Below are 17,533 nucleotides of genomic sequence, written 5' to 3' on the forward strand. Positions count from 1 at the left end.
TGCGCCTGCGTTTCCTAGTCCTGACCTCCGGGCACAGGAAGGGGTGAGGGGTCATGAGGGAAATGCAGAAAGGAACAGGGGTGAGCAGTGGTTCACGGAAACCTGTATTATCATTACTTAGCACCTGCTTGTTTCTTTGTGTCTGACAGACCATCAAGTAGTAATTGTTGCAGAAAACAGTGGAGGCTCTGATGGACGGGAGGGAAGGGGGCTGCGGGCCACGTCCGGGCTCCCCAGGGTCTCCAGCAGCTCGCTCACTCAGCTCTCATGGTTTGGGCCCTTCCTGCCCCTTCCCGCAGCCCTCCACCTCTCTGCCCTGCCCCTCAGGACTGGCATCTTGGAAGAAACAACCACCATTTTCGAGGTTAGAGCACTGGAATGTGCAACAGGGGGGTCCTGGTCACAGTCCGAGGCTGAGAGCCTGCTGCCTGTGTCGCTGTCCAGCTCAGGTGACCTCATCGGGGAGAGGAGCGCCCGCCTGGCTGTGGCCAGAGGGGGCTTCCAGACGGAAGACAGGACAGGAGAGACGAGGGGACAGAAAGGCCACGACAGAAGGAAATGCAATCCCATTGGCAACTCCGAGCATTCCTGGAAACGCAGATTGGAAAGTCCCTGCAGCGAGGAGGCCAATGAGTGTTCAACATGGGGGATCCTCATCCTGAGGGCCGGTCCATGGGCCAGTCCAGCTCAGAAGGGGTTTCCTGGAAAGAGGAGACAGTGACTCGAAAATCTGTCAGTGGTTACGATCACCAACCCATTAAACCCGAGGACAGGGAAAGCCCTGGCGAAGCCTCTCTCTTCCATGGTTGGTCTTGGAGGTGAGGTGCCAGGTGGCTGCTGGACAGTGTGGGAATTGGGCAGTGCGTGGGAGAGGCCCCTTCCTCCCCCTTGGGGTCGCTCAGCTGCCCCCACTTCCTTTTTCTGCCTTCCTGGCCTTTGGTTCTCAGCTTACAAAAGGAAGAAAGGAAGAAAACTTACTTAGCTCTTCAAGAAATTGCCCTGAAAAAAGAGAGAGAGAAATGGGTGACCGGTGGAAGATGACGGGCCCCCTCCCCACATAGTCCCTGAGGAGCCTGGGGTTGGCCTTGGGGACACAGGGGGGACAAAATCCGGTTCCCTGCATCTTAAGCCCTGGTCCCACCATTTCCCTGTTCGGGGATGACCTGGTGCCCCATTGCTCTGGTCACCCTTGTGGCCCTGTGCACCTGCCAGTCTCCGATGCAGCCAGTTGTAGCAGATGACCAGGGCAAGGAGGGGTCCGAGCACCGGCACCAGCGTGAACAGGGTGATCTTCCAGCAGGGCACCCTCAGGAAGTGCGGGTCTGGGTGGGTCACAGAACAAACGGGATTAACGGCTGTGTGTCCCTTGAGCCCCACCCACCCGCACTCCTTTCATTGTCGCACTCCTTTCATTGTCGGCATTCTCAACCTGGGCTCCAGGAACCCACAGGGGTCTGCAGAGAGCTCAGAGCATTTGTGAACTTGGGGGAGAAAAGCAGTATGTCATCAGCAGTACCTGTGCCTTTATCGCCGGTGGAAACCACAGATGACTTTCATTCCTATTGGGGTTGTTGCTGAATTCTCAAAATGTTTGTCAATGTTTTGAAATTGTAACTTATTAGACCTGCTGCTACATTCTTATTTAAAGCATTTTTGTTATTTAAAGAAACACTCGTTACTATATTACAGATCACATGTTACTAAATGCAAATGTGTTTATATTTTGATATCTGTATTTCCATTCAGTGGTTCTCTTTGCAGTCCTCTGTGTTATGGTTTATGTGTACGTTTAAAGACATTTTTCTGGAAAAGGGTCCATTAGACTTTGCCAGAATGCTGAGGAGATTCACAGGACAGAAAGAATCTGCATGAATCCTACAAAACAAAGATCTTGGGCCTCCCTGTTTGGGTTGCAAAGGCGTGTCTGTGTGTGCACGTGTGTGTGTGTGGCCTGCACGCTGATGCGATGCCCTGTATGCTGGGATTGCCCGCTCGCGGCCGGGAAGGCTGCTCAGAGCAGGGCCCTGTGCTTTGCTTGTGGCATCTTCCAATTTCTGCAACGTCCACACAACTACTGTTTGGGCCCTTCTGTTGCGGGCGCTCTCCCGAGGCCCTGGGCAGCCTGCAGTGGACAGAAAGGACAGAGACTGTTCTTGAGGGGCCAGCGTTCTGTCAGGCCTTGGTGGCTTCTGTCTCCCGAAGCCGTCAGGTACGGTTGCTTGTTCTGTGCTCTGGAAAGCTCATTTCCACCATGTGAGCTCAGGCGGTGACACATAAGTACCTTGTTCTCCAGTCAATTCTGTCGCCTCCCCGACTAGACCTCAAGTGTAGGTACGAAAGATCGGCTTACCTCCCCTCTGTAATGTCTGAAAAGGGAAGTGATGTGCAGAAAGTCCCTGCGATTCCTACAGAACGGGTTAGCACGGAAGGCTATTAGCACGTTTGGGACAGAAACGGAACAGAAGAATTTGCTGTCAGCACCAATCCTACACGCAGACAGATGTGACTTACGCAGAGAGAGAAGGAGAGGCAGAGGGCGGACAGGAGGCCGGCCAGGAGCCAGGCCTCTTAGCACCCGGGTGACCCGGGGAATCGGGGCCCCAGCACTTACCGAAAGTCCGGTGGAGATTCTCTGAAAGGGAACACATGAGCCTGTGTTACTTAAAACCGTTTCTAGTGACACAGGGAGGGACTGCCTCCACCCCGGCTGACAGCAGGTTGGGGAAGCCAAGTTGGCGCAATTTAAATGCCACAGCCTTTCCGTGTGAAGGGGGCACCGGGAGGGTATCAGAGAAAATGGCCAAAACCAGAGGGAGGGGTGGCAGATGGAGCGAGACTGAAACTCACCTATCTCTGCCCAAAGTTTTCCTAAAACAGAGAAAGGCAGCATTTTTAGTGCCGGCGCTGGCATTGGACGGGGCCCCTTTCGCCCCTGGCAGCCGGGGAGGGGGGTGGCCCTGGCTTCACTGTCGACCCTCCCCCGGAAGGAAGGTTCTCCGTTCCGAGGCCCCTTGGCCCCTCAGGGCTGTCACTTTGTAAATCTAAAGCCACTTCCTGTCTGAATGGGGACGGGAGGAAGAAAACCTTCAGGAGGACTGGTACTTAGAGGCGGGGTCCCAACTGGATGCTTTGCATCACAATATCCCCTGGGGTGGACGGCGGCTTCCACCCCGGGCTGGTCCTGCTCTGCCACGTGAATGGAGGTCACCGGGTACCCAGGCGAATTCAAGGGGACAGAGGACCCCTTCATTGCTGCTGCCAGCGTGCCCTCCCCAGGGGTGGGATGGGGGACAGGGTCCTGTGTGTTGGCTGCACGGACCCTCGGGGCACAAAGGGACTTCTCGGACAGTGTGGGACGGAGAAGGAGGAGGAAGTGTTTTGAGCACCTAGTACGTGGCGGGTCCTTACTAACCCTCCTCCAGACACAGACCCGTCCAACCCTGCAGCTCAGTCTCCCGGTGTGGTTCGGGTGAGGCCAGCTCTGCCCCCTACAAGGCGGTCAGCCTCAGTAAATACCGAACCTGTCCGGGCCTCAGTGCGTCCTCTGTAAAATGGGCCGTCCTACATCGGGCCTACCTCAGAAGGAAATGCAAGGTCCTGTTACACAAACGAAAGCACCGGGCAAGACGTAAAACTTGTCATCGTGGAGTTTTGAACCCAGAACTCACTCAAAACCACACATCCGTCAACCAAGCTCTAGAGGCCAGCTGGGTTCAGGGAAGGGTCCCAACAGCCCACCGTGCAGCCTGTACCTCTCAGTCTGTGCTGCAGGCAGAGGTAGACGAGGCCCAGCAAGATCTGCAGGAGGAGCACGGGGAGGACAGCCATCAGGACCAGCACCCCGGGGTTGATCCAGTAGAAGGGATCTGAAAGGCAGAACCAGGCTGCACGCCCAACACCAGCACAGCGCCTGCGTGCGTCCAGCGGGCCAGGAACAAGCGTCTCCCGGGGTCAAGGAAGATGGCAGAGCTGAGCTTGGCCTCAAAGGAAAGGCAGGTTTCTTCCAGGAAGGGCTGCTGATTGGCAGGGCTGTTCCCTAGGCCAGTCGCAGAGTTCTGAGAACGAGCTAAGACTCGGGGCCGGGCCTCGAGGCCGCGGGGGTGACATAGAGAAAGGTTAAGAACCCGTCTTGTGGAGTGTTTGAGAAAGTAGCATCCACAGGGTTTATGAGTAGGGATGTGGTAGGACCGTAGGAGGGCCGGCCTCTGGCTCCCACCTACCATTTCCTTCCTGGGATCTTGATCCTTGGGACCCTTTGGGCCGGACTGATCTCAGTGTGCCCGGCTGGGGTCCAGCCCTTTTCTCCTTGCGACCCCCTCTGGGGGGCCAGATAAAGACCCTGCTGTCAAAGGTAGGGGCTAAGGGGCGCCTGGGTGGCGCAGTCGGTTAAGCGTCCGACTTCAGCTCAGGTCACGATCTCACGATCTCGCGGTCCGGGAGTTCGAGCCCCGCGTCGGGCTCTGTGCTGACTGCTTAGAGCCTGGAGCCTGTTTCAGATTCTGTGTCTCCCTCTCTCTCTGCCCCTCCCCTGTTTATGCTCTGTCTCTCTCTGTCTCAAAAATAAATAAACGTTAAAAAAAAAAAAATTAAAAAAAAAAAAAAGGTAGGGGCTAAGTCACTGCAGGCAGCTGGTCCAGGAGGCTTCTTAGGAACAAAACCCTTGGAGCTGCAGGTTAGGCTGGCGCGTATTGCTACGCTGACCAGAAGGAAGTACCAGTCCGTCTCTCAAAGTTCTCACCAGCAGCCAGCTGCAGTGATTTAGTTAGCAGCTCGTGCTTTGCCCACCTCTGTCCCTTCCCACAGGGTTAGAACCACAGACAGAAGAAAGGGAGTGACACCAGCCTTTGTGAAGTGAAGCAGTAAGGACTCTATGAATGCCTGAAAAACTGAACCGGAATCGGAGTGAACCTCCCTGGTTCACAAGAAGTGCAGGCAGACCACGTGATGAACGGTGTGGGAGACCCCACAGGACACAGGCGAGCGGTGCATCCGTTGGGGTCGGACTCAAACTAAGCAACATGAAAATATGTTTGTGAGGCAGTGGGGGGAATCCGAGCACAGAGTGGGTATTGATGATATTAAGGAATTTTTGTTAGTTTTAGAAGATATGATCAGAGTATTGATTTATCTTTCATTCGAGTGATAGTTTTCCCCAGGTGAACTCCACCTGCACGTGGGGCTCACGACCCGAGGCACATCACATGCTGCTCCCCTACTCCATTCTCCTACATTCCCGAGCCGTTAGCCACGGGCTGATAATGCCGCCTAGGAACCGCCTAGGATCCGCCTGGGGAGCGGGGCTGAGTGGGGTCGTGGGAAGCCGGCCGATTCTTGCCGAAAGGTGGTGCGGTCACTGCAGTATTTGTCTGCTTCGTGTGCCCCCGACTTTCAACACTGGAGAGTTCAAAGACAGGGTCAGAGACAAGTAGTAAAACCACCAAAAATGACAGGAAAAAAATAAAGCTGGAAAGAGAGATAAAAGGCTGGAGAAGGAGGGGGTTTCCTTTGAGTCCTAGGTTCTCAGATTCCTGGCTCCCCAGGCGAGGCAGGCGGCCCGCATTTACTTGTAAATCAGTCTTTTTTTAGACTCCGAGGCCTGTGGACTCTGGGCTGGGAGAGGGGGCTGGAATGAGAGGATCAAAGGAAAACTTTCTCCCCCGAGGCGGTTTTGGTTTCTCTCCTTTCCCTTCTTTTTTCTTTCTTTCTTTCTTTCTTTCTTTCTTTCTTTCTTTCTTTCTTTCTTTCCTGTCTCTTTTTCTCTTTCTTTCTCTTCCTTCCCTTTCTTTCTCTTCTTTCTTCTTTCTTTCTCCCTCCCTTCGTTTCTCATCCCCTTCTCTCTCTTTCTTTTCTTTTCTCTTCCCTTTCTTTCTCTTCTTTCTTTCTTTTCTTTCTGTCTGTCTTTCTCTCTTTCTCTTCCTTCCCTTTCTTTCTCTTCTTTCTTCTTTCTTTCTTTCTTTCTTTCTCCCTCCACCCTCCCTTCCTTTCTCATCCCCTTCTCTCTTTCTTTTCTTTCCTCTTTCTCTTCCTTCCCTTTCTTTCTCTTCTTTCTTCTTTCTTTCTCCCTCCATTCCTTCCTTTCTCACCCCCTTCTCTCTCTTTCTTTCTTTTCTTTTCTTTCTTTCTTTCTCTTCTTTCCCTTTCTTTCTCTTCTTTCTTTCTTTCTCTCTCCCTCCCTCCCTTCCTTCCTTTCTCACCCCTCATCTCTCTCTCTCTTTCTTTTCTTCTTTCTTTGTTTCTTTCTCCCTCCTCCCTCCCTCCCTCCCTTCCTCCCTTCCTTTCTCACCCCCGTTCTCTCTCTTGTTTTCATCCTTCCTTTCCTGTGGGGGAGGCAGACAAGAGGGGGAAGGATGGAAGGCAGCAGACTCCCCTTCCCTGCAGGTACAACCCCCCCAGTAGACCAGCTGTGTGCACAACAATCTGTGGCTCACAAAGCCATCTTCACATCCCTGCCTCTTCTCCAGAAACAGTGCTTTGTTATCATGCATACAATGCCACCTCCTGGTCCCGGCACAGCACACAAAAGTAAACGATTGTCTGAAGAGCCGGTGGGGAGGAGGGGAAGGGCCTGAAGCGCGGGCCCTTGAAACATTTTTGTTCTTCAACAGGAAAGCCCCGTCTCTCTCTGCCTCACCCTGTCCACGTCTTCACCAGCCTGTGATAACACCAGAGAATAAATGCCGAGTCACCCGTCATACAAACAGGGGAGAGGAGGCTCTGAGGAGGGGTCGCGCTCAAGGCACGGCCGTCACTTCCTGGAGTCGCGCTCACTTCGTTTGCTTATCCACCTGGACCACGTTTGCCAAGCATGGGGTTTTCAGTGATGTTCCTTGTCTGAGGAAACACCACAAACACATCCACTGAGGGATTCATTCTACTGGGGTTTGGTCATTTTGACTCATTAGGAATGACGCCTTTGTTTATAACAAATGCAGGAAAACATTCCAAACACTCGGACCAGCTTCCAGATTATTCACAATCCCATTTGGTGGCACAAAATAATCAGAAATGAATTATTTTGGATTTTGCTGCCTCTATTTCTCAGGTTTTTTATTTTGGGTTTTCTTTATGTAAAAAACTTTTCTTTAGGGGCGCCTGGGTGGCTCAGTTGGTTAAACGTCTGACTTCGGCTCAGGTCACGATCTCATGGTTTGTGAGTTCAAGCTCTGCGTCGGGCTCTGTGCTGACAGCTGGGAGCCTGGAGCCTGCTTCAGACTCTGTGTCTCCCTCTCTCTGTGCCCCTCCCCTGCTCACACTCTGTTTCTGTCCCTCTCAAAAATAAACATTAAAAAAAGTTTCCAAAAGGGCCTTTAAAAGACTTTTCTTTAGGGGTGCCCGAGTGGTTTGGTTGGTAAAGCATCCAACTCATGATTTTGGCTCAGGTGGTGAACTCACAGTTTGCGGGATGAAACCCCAGGTTGGGCTCTGTGCTGACAGCACGGATCCTGCTTGGGATTCTCTCTCTTTCTCTCTGCCCCTCGCCAACTTGTGCTGTCTCTGTCTCTCTCAAAATAAATAAATAAACTTAAAAAAACTCCTTAAATTTTCTCTCTACATACCCACATACTAGAAGCTCTTTTATTCGGGTGCATAAATATGATCACATGGAAAATTATGGTCTGCCCTTTGCTTGCATCTCACTGTGTTCTCCCTCCTCTCCCCTCATCCCCCAAAGTGAACCACATTCCCTGAACTTTCTTACGGGTTTTCTCTCATATCTTACTGCAATACATCTGTATCTACATCTACACTCAAACCATGAGGTCCTGCGTTTGTTTCCTACATATCGTAGCTTGCTTGTATCATTCAAGCAATGTACGTACGTAATGGCCTCAAAGCCAGCCGCGTGGTCCTGAAACAGTATTTTCTTTTCCTTTCTTTCAGGTTTATTCAGTTATTATTTTGAGAGACACAGAGACAGAGTGAGAGGGGGAGGAACAGAGAGAGAGAGAGAGAGAGAGAGAGAGAGAGAGAGACTCCCAAGCAGGCTCCGTGCTGTCAGCGGAGAGCCGGACTTAGGGCTTGAACTCACAAACCGTGAGATCGTGACTTGAGCCCAAGTCAAGAGTCGGACGCATATCCGACTGAGCCTCCCAGGCACGTGATGCCTGTCCCGGGACTGAGGTGCTTGGTTGGGGGATCTCATGTCAGCTGGGAGGAGGACTGGAGTCCCCGCCCCGGCGGTCGGAGCACCACTCACCCTCCACTTTGAGCTCCATCGCGGCCTCCTCCTGGTAGGAATGGTCCCGGAAGAAGCAGGTGAAGCCTCCTTCATCTGAGAACCTGACCTTCCGGATCCTGAGGGTCACCTTGCCCTCGCCCATGTTGTCCTTCAGCAGCTCCGTCCGCCCCCGGTACTCGGGGGCCTGCTCGGCGTCCTGATCCCGGCCGTTGCGGTAGAGATGGACCACCCTGGAGAAGGGGGGCCGGTACCACCCCACCTCCATGCCCGTGGCGTTCTTCCCCGGGTGCATGCGGCACGGCAGCTCTGCTTCATCCCCCACCAGAGCCCGGATGGGGTGGCCGGGTCCTATGACCCTGAACTGTCCTGTCCAAGACACCCAAGAGAAGAGAGTGGGTGTCAGAGGGAACCGTGACGCACGGGCCAGTCTCGGGGGGCCCCTCTGCAGCACTGAGGGGAGACCCCGGCTTTTACGTGGGATTCTGAAAGCAGGGAGCCGCGACCTACAGAGGAGCCATGAGGGGCCCCGGCCGGGAGGGACGTTCTGGCGTGTGGTCACCCTCCTGCCGGCATGGGCATCATGGACTCTCGAGCCTGGCCTGTGGGTCCCGTCGCGGGCAGTGGCCCAGCACCTTGCGGTTTCCCTCTCAGGAGGGGGGTGGGGAGCCCCCTGTTTGAACCAAACCAAGCCGTCCCCACTCTCCCCTGGAGGGTTTGCCTCCCCCCCCCCCCCCGCCCCCGCACTGCCTCTCGGTCCTGCGTCCTTGTCCACACCCTGTGCCCGGAGCTGGTTCCACGGCCTCCCTCCAGTCTGTGCCTCAGCCCACGCTCCCAAACCTCTCCCCTTGGAAGGTGTCAGCCAGCCTCCCAGCTGCTGCTTCCTCCACGACACACGCAAGGACTTGGCCAGGGAGAGCAGGACTGGGCCTCCCTGTTGGCGGCTCCCTGAGGTCACACGTCTATCTTCTGTTTCTCTATTTCTGCCAGCACAGGACAGCCGGGCTCCACTGTAAACCCCGGCCAGCGCTCAAATGTGTGCAGGAGGGTTCTCGAGCACGACAACATCATGCCTCTGGACACTGGCAAAGATTTCTCAGGGGACAGGAACTACTGTGTGATATACCTCATCGTGCCTGGACAGCAATCCAGGAGCTGTTACCAGTGTCTGCCCGTTCGGTCGGCAAGAGACCCCAGCTGGAAAGTTGGGTCAGAAAGAGGTCAAGGAAGGCCCGAGTGAAGGCCGTGCTGTGGGGTCTGGGGTCTCTTCTGAAGCTGCAGCCGGCCAGCGAGGCTTTCCAGGGAGGGGGCCGGGTCAGCACGGCCGCGCTGGACAACGTGAGGATGACTGAAGGAGGTGAGCCCCGGGAAAGCAGACGTTCTGCTGTTGGTCTCCCTGGATCTCCCCAGAAATAAAGAGAACTCTTACCTGCGTAGCTGAAGGACAGCTGGAGGAGGAGGAGGAGGAGGGAGGGAAGGCTGGGTGGAGGGGAGCTCCATGCGCTTGCCATCTGCACTGTGACTGGGGACAGAGAGCCCCTGCAGAGTGGTGTCCCCTTCCTCTGACAGAGCCCGAGGGGAGGACCCGGGCGGCCGGGAGCAGCCCCGGAGTCGCCCCTGCCAGGCACTTACACAAAAGGGCTACTGACCAGGGGACGCCAGGGTCAGCCTTCCCCACCCCCTCCGAGCCGCGGAGCAGAGGCTGCCTGGTACTGGGCCTCCGCCTGCCCCTCCCGCCACAGACGCTTGTCCGCGGCCCAGTGAGGCTCCTGCAAGCCCCCTCTTCCTGGCCAGCAGGGGCAGAGGGTTATCATTGGCTTTTGGAAAAGGAAGGACATTTCTGCTGTCTCATGAGGTCACAGCCAGGCCTCTCTCCCTGCCCTCTCAGCTCCTCTCTCCGACACAAACCCAAGCTCCTGCCTCACTCTCAGGTGTGTGCCCGACCCATTCCCAGAGAATATGTTTTAGAAGGTCATGAACGAGCGCCATGAAGGCGGCCTGAGCTCAGAGAGGCCAATGTGGAAGAAGGAAGTTCGTGGAGGTCGGTGGCCGGCAGTCAGCGTAGCCGCCCAGGACCCGTCCCCCAGGCTTGGCATCATGCTCTGATGGCCTCTGTGCCACTGGGGAAAGGGGAGACGTTGAATGGAAATACACCTTTCTCCTTACCCTCAGAAGCAGCTGCTCACTGAAGGGTGAAACTAGTATCATCACTGATTGGAGAACAAAAACAAGAGGAAAAAAATTAAACTTCCTTACAATTGCAGCCCAGCGACAGACAAGTACTTGAAACAGCCACCTTCCTCTGCAAGCTCAGCGGCCCCCACGTTCCTACTTTGCTGGAGGCAAAAGGCAACCTTAGCTGGACATCAGCCAACATCCACTTTGACATATAAAATTCCTTTGGGAACCTCCTTTACCTCCACCCCCCCCCCCAAGGTGTATGCCTGCAATCATCCTCCAGGCTTATGGCCACTGATACACAGCGGGAGGGTCTCAGGACCCAGGTTTCGCTCCACTGTATTCAGTGACCTAACAGCAGCTAGCCCCTCAAGGCCCTGGAAACCTTGCTCCCAAATTCCTTACAGACTCACGCTGTCCCTGACCCCCTCCCAACCTGAGGGTATGTAACCTGTCACTCCTCACAACCCCCCAACCGCCTACGGGTCCTGTCCTCGTGCTTTTATGAAACCATCTTCTTTTTTTCTTTCTGGACTGTTCACTCCTCACCCCAACATTTCCACATCAGTCACCAAATTTGAAAAACATATTTGCCAATCTTGAAGCAAGGCTGGCTCACCAAATAAGAAAAAAAGGTCAGGAGGGACAGTTCAAAGCCATGCTGTCCAATACAGTAATCACTAGCCACAAGTGGTCATTCGAATTAAAATGGAATAAAATTTAAAATTCAATTCCCTGATTCACTAGCCTTGTTTCACACATGCAGCTAGTGGCTAACACATCGGACAGCACAAATAGGGACAATTTCCATCATCACAAAAAGTTATATTGGGGGCGCCTGGATGGCTCCGTCGGTTGAGCATCCGACTTCAGCTCAGGTCACGATCTCGTGGTCCGTGAGTTCGAGCCCCACGTCGGGCTCTGGGCTGATGGCTCAGAGCCTGGAGCCTGCTTCCGATTCTGTGTCTTCCTCTATCTCTGCCCCTCCCCTGTTCATGCTCTGTCTCTCTCTGTGTCAAAAATAAATAAACGTTAAAAAAATTTTTTTAAAAAGTTATATTGGGCAGCACTGCTTTCTGGTTTTGTGGGAGGTGAGCCCCAGGAGCTGGGAGAACAGACTGGTAGGGGGTGGGGGAGGCTGGGTCCCTTCCCACTGCAAGGCGGCTGGATTGGGCTGCTCTGGGGCTGGGGGGGGGGGCGTGAGAGTCCAGGGTTGCAGGGGTGAGTCAGATGGGAAGAGCAGCCTCTGTGCTTGCCCCACTGCCTCCTCAGCGGGGTTCTCCCTTTCTGAAACCAAAGTATCCTGCAACAATGCTCTGCCTCCTGCACATCCAGGAGGGAGAGCTGAGCCCAAGCTCATTCCCAGGGCGGGGCTTGGGGTCGCGGGGTGCCTGAAATCACCCGCTGTCAAAGCTGGGCGGGAGATCAGGTGGGCTGCAGGGTCTGGAGAGCAGAGAAGCTGGGCCATCGAAGCCCTTTGGAGAACTAACAGCAAACACCACAAAACCCTTACCGAATGCCTCCACGTGGTGGTGCCCTGAGTGGTTTCCATGTGTTAATGCATCCGACCCTTACAACAGTAACACAATGTTAGATTATTATCACTTGTCTTCACAGATGAGGAAATGGAAGCACCCAAGTTAAGTGAGGTGCTCAGGGTCACGCACCTCGGGCTGGCGTCGAGCCGGGTTTTCTTTCTTTCTTTTTTTTTTTTTTTTTTAATGTTTATTTATTTGTGAGACAGAGAGAGACAGAGCATGAACGGGGGAGGGTCAGAGAGAGAGGGAGACACAGAATCTGAAACAGGCTCCAGGCTCTGAGCTGTCAGCACAGAGCCCGACGCGGGGCTTGAACCCATGGACCGTGAGATCATGACCTGAGCCGAAGTCGGACGCTTAACCGACTGAGCTACCCAGGCGCCCCCGAGCCGGGTTTTCTATCCCAAAGCCAGTCACGTCACCTCACTCACCTGCGAGCCCTCGACTACCTGAGGTCCTGGAGCTGGGCAGCTATCCCGTGGACGACGGGGTCTTGGGGCAGAGGTGACCTCAACAAGGGGAGGGGCCACCGGCAGAAAGGAGGCCAGTAGTGTCGCCATTTGCAGAAGTGTGGGTGTGGGGGCATCAGGCCCGTGAGGTGAAGCCGCCCTGTGTTGGTCAGAGCCGGGCATTCCTCTCAGCACTTAACTGTCACCTTCCCTGAGTTTGCGCAGCACACATTACGTGACCTCACAGGCATCCTTGGGTTGTTTTTGTGTGCATCTCTCCGCAGTATTTCCATTCAATCTGCACCTCTCCCCATGTTTGCTAACAGGCCGGGTCCACGGTCACGTGTGCAGGAACACACCCTAAATACAGCATCTGTGTGTGTGAAGCAAGCTGCTGTCTGCAGGCGAAACACGCAGCACTCGATACGTGGATGTCTAGGAACGCCGTGCGCTGTAAAGTCCTCCGGACCACGTGTAAAGTATGTAAACATGTATCCTACACGAAGGACCCTAGATGCACTGCTCTGCTCCTTGTGTTTGCTGAGCAATGTGTAATGCCACATTAATACATACCCGAGCTCTCTCGGGTCTTCCAAGTATTAATTCTTGTTTATTTGGTTTTTCATAAGCGTTTGTTTCAAAATCCAAAGGTACAAAATAACATACCTCGAAAACCTCTCCCCGCCCCCAGCCATCCAGAACCACCTTGTTCCCCTTCCCCACATGCCCAACATGGCGCTTGAACTCACTACCCCAAGATCAAGAGTCCCATGCTCTACCAACTACGGCAGCCAGGTGCTCCATGAATGGTAACAATTTATCTCAGAGATCTTTCCATACAAGTGCCTGAAGAACAAACTCATGCCCTACAGCTACAAGTATTCAATTGCATGGATGTATCAAACTCACCTTTCCCAGAACATTTAGGTTATTTCAGCTTTTTAAGTGTCTATTTTATTGGGTTACAGTAAAATGTATTCAATTAATATAAATGAACAAATATTTCATAGAAAAAACCCTCTGTGTCACGCTTCATATTAGGGTGTCATAATACAAGTTTCAGCAAGACAGACAAGGCTCTTGCTTTCGTGTATGTCACATTCCAATCACCCTGAGGCTATATTCTGGTCATATGTCACCTGGGAGCACAAGTCAGTGAGTATCGCGACTCCGTTTTCATTGTGCTCTGACGTATAATTTGGATATTGGTCTGCCAGGGCCAGCGACGTCATGTGAGGGTCCCCACACAAAGTGGAACTCTGAGGCACCTTGTCCAAACACCAGGGAAGGACTCTCCTTTGTTGTGTGGGTTCACCCTTGATGCGTCTTGGTGGCATGTTTTTGTTTTTGTTATTTAACATCACATTCTTTCAGGGAACAGATACTTAGGGGCTGAGGGCAGCCCTTCACGCGTCCTGAGGCCCCACCTCAGACTTGCCCTGACGGGTGTGCCTGCCTGACCCTTCCTTTCCTCTTTGCCCGGCCCCTCCTGGGAACGCGCAGCACAGAGGGTGTCTCCTGGGGGCCTGGGAGGCTCTCCTGCGGATGCGGGGACAACTGAAGGGCAAGAACAACCTGGAGCCTGGGCTCCGGGCCCCCAGCGCAGTCTCCTCGGACTTCACTTACAAAACACAGATTGAGAGATAAGACTGTTAGGAACTTCAAGGTGATGACACAGAGCAGGAGGAGCCGGAGGGGTCTCCTGCTAAGCACGGGGTGGTGTGAGCGTCCTGGCCATGTGCTCACGGACCTCAGTGCCTTCCGCACGAGTGGAGCCTGTGCGTTTGCCATTTTAATAAACACTGGGAAATTGCACGCAGTGTCTCTGTTGTCCCAGGGTACCCACTGTGTCTCAGCTTCTCCGTCGTCAGTGGGGGCATGACCACGTCCACGCAGGAGCGCTGGGAGTTACGTGCACCTCCCTGTGAACGGCGCTGTGTTCACCCTGCGGCGACCTTCCTTCTGCGACCCTCTAGTGCTGTAAATACCAAGAGGAATTTGACATTTTTTTCCCCACCCTTGTGGCCCAGCTTCCATGGTATTTGTGTTGAAGTTGGTCTGCAGGGTCCCCGGAGACTCGGTGACTGACAGACCCAGGTCTCACTTGGGCCCATGTAACCAGGTGTGTCAGAGGCAGGCTGGGGGCAGGAGAGCACTGGCCCCGGCACAGCTCATCCGGGAGCGCGCGCCGGGAACCTGTGCGCACGCGCGCTGTGGTGCGGCCAGGTGTGTTCACCTGAGTGCTGAAAAGGCGGAGGAAGACGCGGACAGCAGTCCTCTGCCAGGGGGTTACGTTGTAACCATCCACATCGTTTTCCCACGTCTGTGTCTTCCCCGCTACCATCCTGGAACGCAGCAATGTTTCCCTCTTTCGTGCAGAAAGGCGTCCAGCTTGTTACCAATCGGGGGAGGCACTTGGGTGCGGCGGGCACGCATGCAGCTCGGGTTTGACCAAACGGTCGTGCGCGGTCCGCGCAGGCGGCACGGAGCCGTGTCGTGCGTCCTCGCGGGGCAGCACAGCCGGTGCAAGGCCTCGAAGGCGGACTGCGGCTCAGGACCGCGAGGAATCTTCTCTGCCCCGGGGCGCTGGGGCCCGCTCCCCGTCCTTCCCGCCGCCGGACGGCCAAGCCCAGGTAACCTGTGGTCCTGCAAGAATATACGCACCGTTTGTACCGATGTCGCCCCCCCCCCCTTGGCTTCTTTCAGCTCCCCTGGCCCCTCCCTTTTCTCCCTCATCCCTGCAGGATCCGCAGGGGAAGGCCCGGACGCGCCCCCCGGTTTGCAGGGCAACAGGGACGTCACGAAGCCGCCACAACAATTGGTTGCCGGGTCTCTGGGGGCGGGGCAGAGGAGGCGGGGCCCGGCGCAGGTGCAGCGGCGCGCTGGTCTCCCCGTTGCGGTCGGGCCTGCAGGTTGTGCACCGGCCCGGCCGCACCCAGATGCCCAGGGCCCGCTGGTCCCCACGTGCCTCCCCGACGCTGGGCAAACGCGCTGCTGGGCGTCTGGAACGGGGCACCTGTCGTTCTGCCCGTCACCTCGCTGCCTGGCCATCACAGGCTTTCCCAGCAGAGGAACCTGGGTGGAGGGGCAGTTGGCATTCGGGGGTGGGGGGTGGGGGGTGGGGCTCTGCCCACGGGGTCCCCTAGCAGCGTCTTCACCTAGAGGAAGATGGGCGGAAGCTCGCATCTGAGCGGTCAGGTGCAAAGTCCTGCCTCAGTGTCTTTACCCGTGACTGGGGATTATCCCGCCCACCTCATGGCCTGCCGTGAGGAGTAAATGACACAGGGCCGTGAGGTGCTTGGCCTGTGTCTGGCGCCGTTAGGACCACAGCAGCACCGCTGTGCAGGGCCTGTGCCGGGGAAGCTGGGCCGGGAGGGCAGGTTTCTCGTGTTTTCCCTGCTCCCTCCCAGGTGCAAGTGCAGGCTTCGCAGTAGAGGGAGCGTGTGGGAAGAATGAATGACAAAGTGGACGCCAGCCTGGGCCCCCAGCGCCTGTGTTCTCCTCCCTCTCAGGCTGTGGGCACACTTCCCGCACTGTAGCCCCACCAGCTCAATATTTACCCTTGTACTTGATCTAGATCATACCAGTGTGTTAACTCAGATGTTACTGTTGTTGACTTTGGATCTTGAATTCTGGATTAAAGGCTTTGTGTGCGGATGAGGGGCTTCAGGTGTCTGCGGGCCTGGAGGTAGCAATCGTGAGGGGGAGGAAATGGATTTGCTGCCTTTCAGGGGCCAGGCACACCGTAGGTCACTGAACCAGGGTCTCCTCCCCTCCCTGCTCCCTGTTCACTGGCCATTTGCACAGCTTCCAAGGTTCTCAGGTCCAGGAAATGAGTGCTGCTTCAGCGCCATCTTCCCTCCTGCTCCCGGAAGGGGACACATTGGTTTTCCCCACCAGTGACAGTGCGTACGTGCCAGAGGTCACTGGTGCTTCTGCACCCACAGTGCCCAGGCTGGGGCGCTCAGGGACCCTCTGAGTGCCGAATGAGAAAACTGGGGTCCGGACTTTAAAAACTTGAGCTAAGGGGCACCTGGGTGGCTCAGTCAGTTAAGCATCCAACTCTTGATTTCGGCTCGGGTCATGACGTCACGGTTCGTGAGCTCGAGCCCCACATAGGGCTCTGCTCTGACAGTGTGAAGTCTGCTCCCTCTCTCTCCCTCTCCTAGCTCGTGCTCTTTCTTTCTGAAAATAAATAACTAAACATTTAAAAAAATAAAAACTTGAGCCAAATCAAATTGAATTAAACTGTGTCCTTTTGTTGAATGAACCTTATGACCAACCAGGGTTTTGGCTCCCCTTTGCTGTTGGTTCTTGGCCGCACGGGGAGTAGTTGCTATTGCTAAGTCGCTGGATAAAGGAGGCAAACGTCGTTACAGTTTTATCCCAGAAAAAAACATTGTGTGTGTGTGCAAACTATATGTTAATATATTTGCCTGCAAGATGTTTCATATGCTTGTTGAAACTGTTGATTCAGTTACTGACCTGCTAACACCCTGAAGTCCAGCCGGCTCAGCCAGTCTGGTAATGCTATTCCCTCTGGAAGGATGAGGCCTCAGCAAGAAGCCAGCAAGCGACGAAGGGGTTATGGCCTTAAACTTGGTGAGCAGGGAGCCGGATGTGGATGCGTGGGTGTCTGGGGTGGGTAGACGTGGGCACAGTGGCTTTGTGTTGGTCTGGTTGTACTTTTGGGGTGATTTCAAGCAGCCAGCGGGGCTACACACTATTGCATTCAAACCAGGGAAGGACACCGCTTACGAGCCTTCCCAGAGACGGGACATTTCCTTGTTGTTTCTTACACTGTTTGGTATATTTTCACAGTCACCACATGGTCTTTATAATAATGATTGTTTTTTCAGTTACAAAATGAAGAAACCTAAACAAACAAACAAACAAACAAACAAACAACAAAATGAGCAAACCTGAACAAAAGCTCCTTAGGGAAAATGCTCAATTTCTGAAGGGACCTCAGGCTCGTCTGGTAACGAGCGCCATCTGGTGGTCGCGCGGAATTACTGCTCTGGCGGGGGACTCGGCCAGAAGTCCGCGGGGAGGAGCCGGAGCTGGGAGCACCCAGGCATTCGCCAAAGCTGCACACGGTTTGTACTTACTGAGACAGTGCTCCATCGGTGAACTCAGTTTAAGGACCTGATCGTGTGTGACACGGATATCGGATGCCAATCAGTGCCGGA

General features: G+C 54.6%; 1 protein-coding gene across 8 annotated transcripts; it reads right to left on the reverse strand.

The window, feature by feature from the left end:
- Positions 1 to 86: 86 nt before the first annotated feature.
- Positions 87 to 9,861, reverse strand: MOG (myelin oligodendrocyte glycoprotein). 8 transcript variants are annotated; one of them, XM_053904830.1, is made up of 7 exons: positions 9,606 to 9,851; positions 8,198 to 8,545; positions 3,753 to 3,798; positions 2,612 to 2,632; positions 1,206 to 1,322; positions 979 to 999; positions 87 to 701 (listed from the first exon to the last, which is right to left on the reverse strand). In XM_053904830.1, exons 1-6 carry the CDS (start codon positions 9,685 to 9,687, stop codon positions 987 to 989), a joined length of 627 nt encoding a protein of 208 aa, XP_053760805.1. In that variant the 5' UTR covers positions 9,688 to 9,851; the 3' UTR covers positions 87 to 701; positions 979 to 986. The 8 variants fall into 8 exon arrangements, 6 of the variants coding, with proteins under 6 accessions (XP_053760805.1, XP_053760802.1, XP_053760806.1 ...); XM_053904827.1 differs by having other exon boundaries at positions 3,753 to 3,866; positions 9,606 to 9,843; XM_053904831.1 differs by having other exon boundaries at positions 87 to 999; positions 9,606 to 9,857.
- Between the last annotated feature and the right edge of the window lie 7,672 nt (positions 9,862 to 17,533).

The sequence above is a fragment of the Panthera pardus genome, unplaced genomic scaffold (assembly GCF_024362965.1).
Source record: "Panthera pardus isolate Hobbes unplaced genomic scaffold, ASM2436296v1 HiC_scaffold_17, whole genome shotgun sequence".
Taxonomy (NCBI): domain Eukaryota; kingdom Metazoa; phylum Chordata; class Mammalia; order Carnivora; family Felidae; genus Panthera; species Panthera pardus.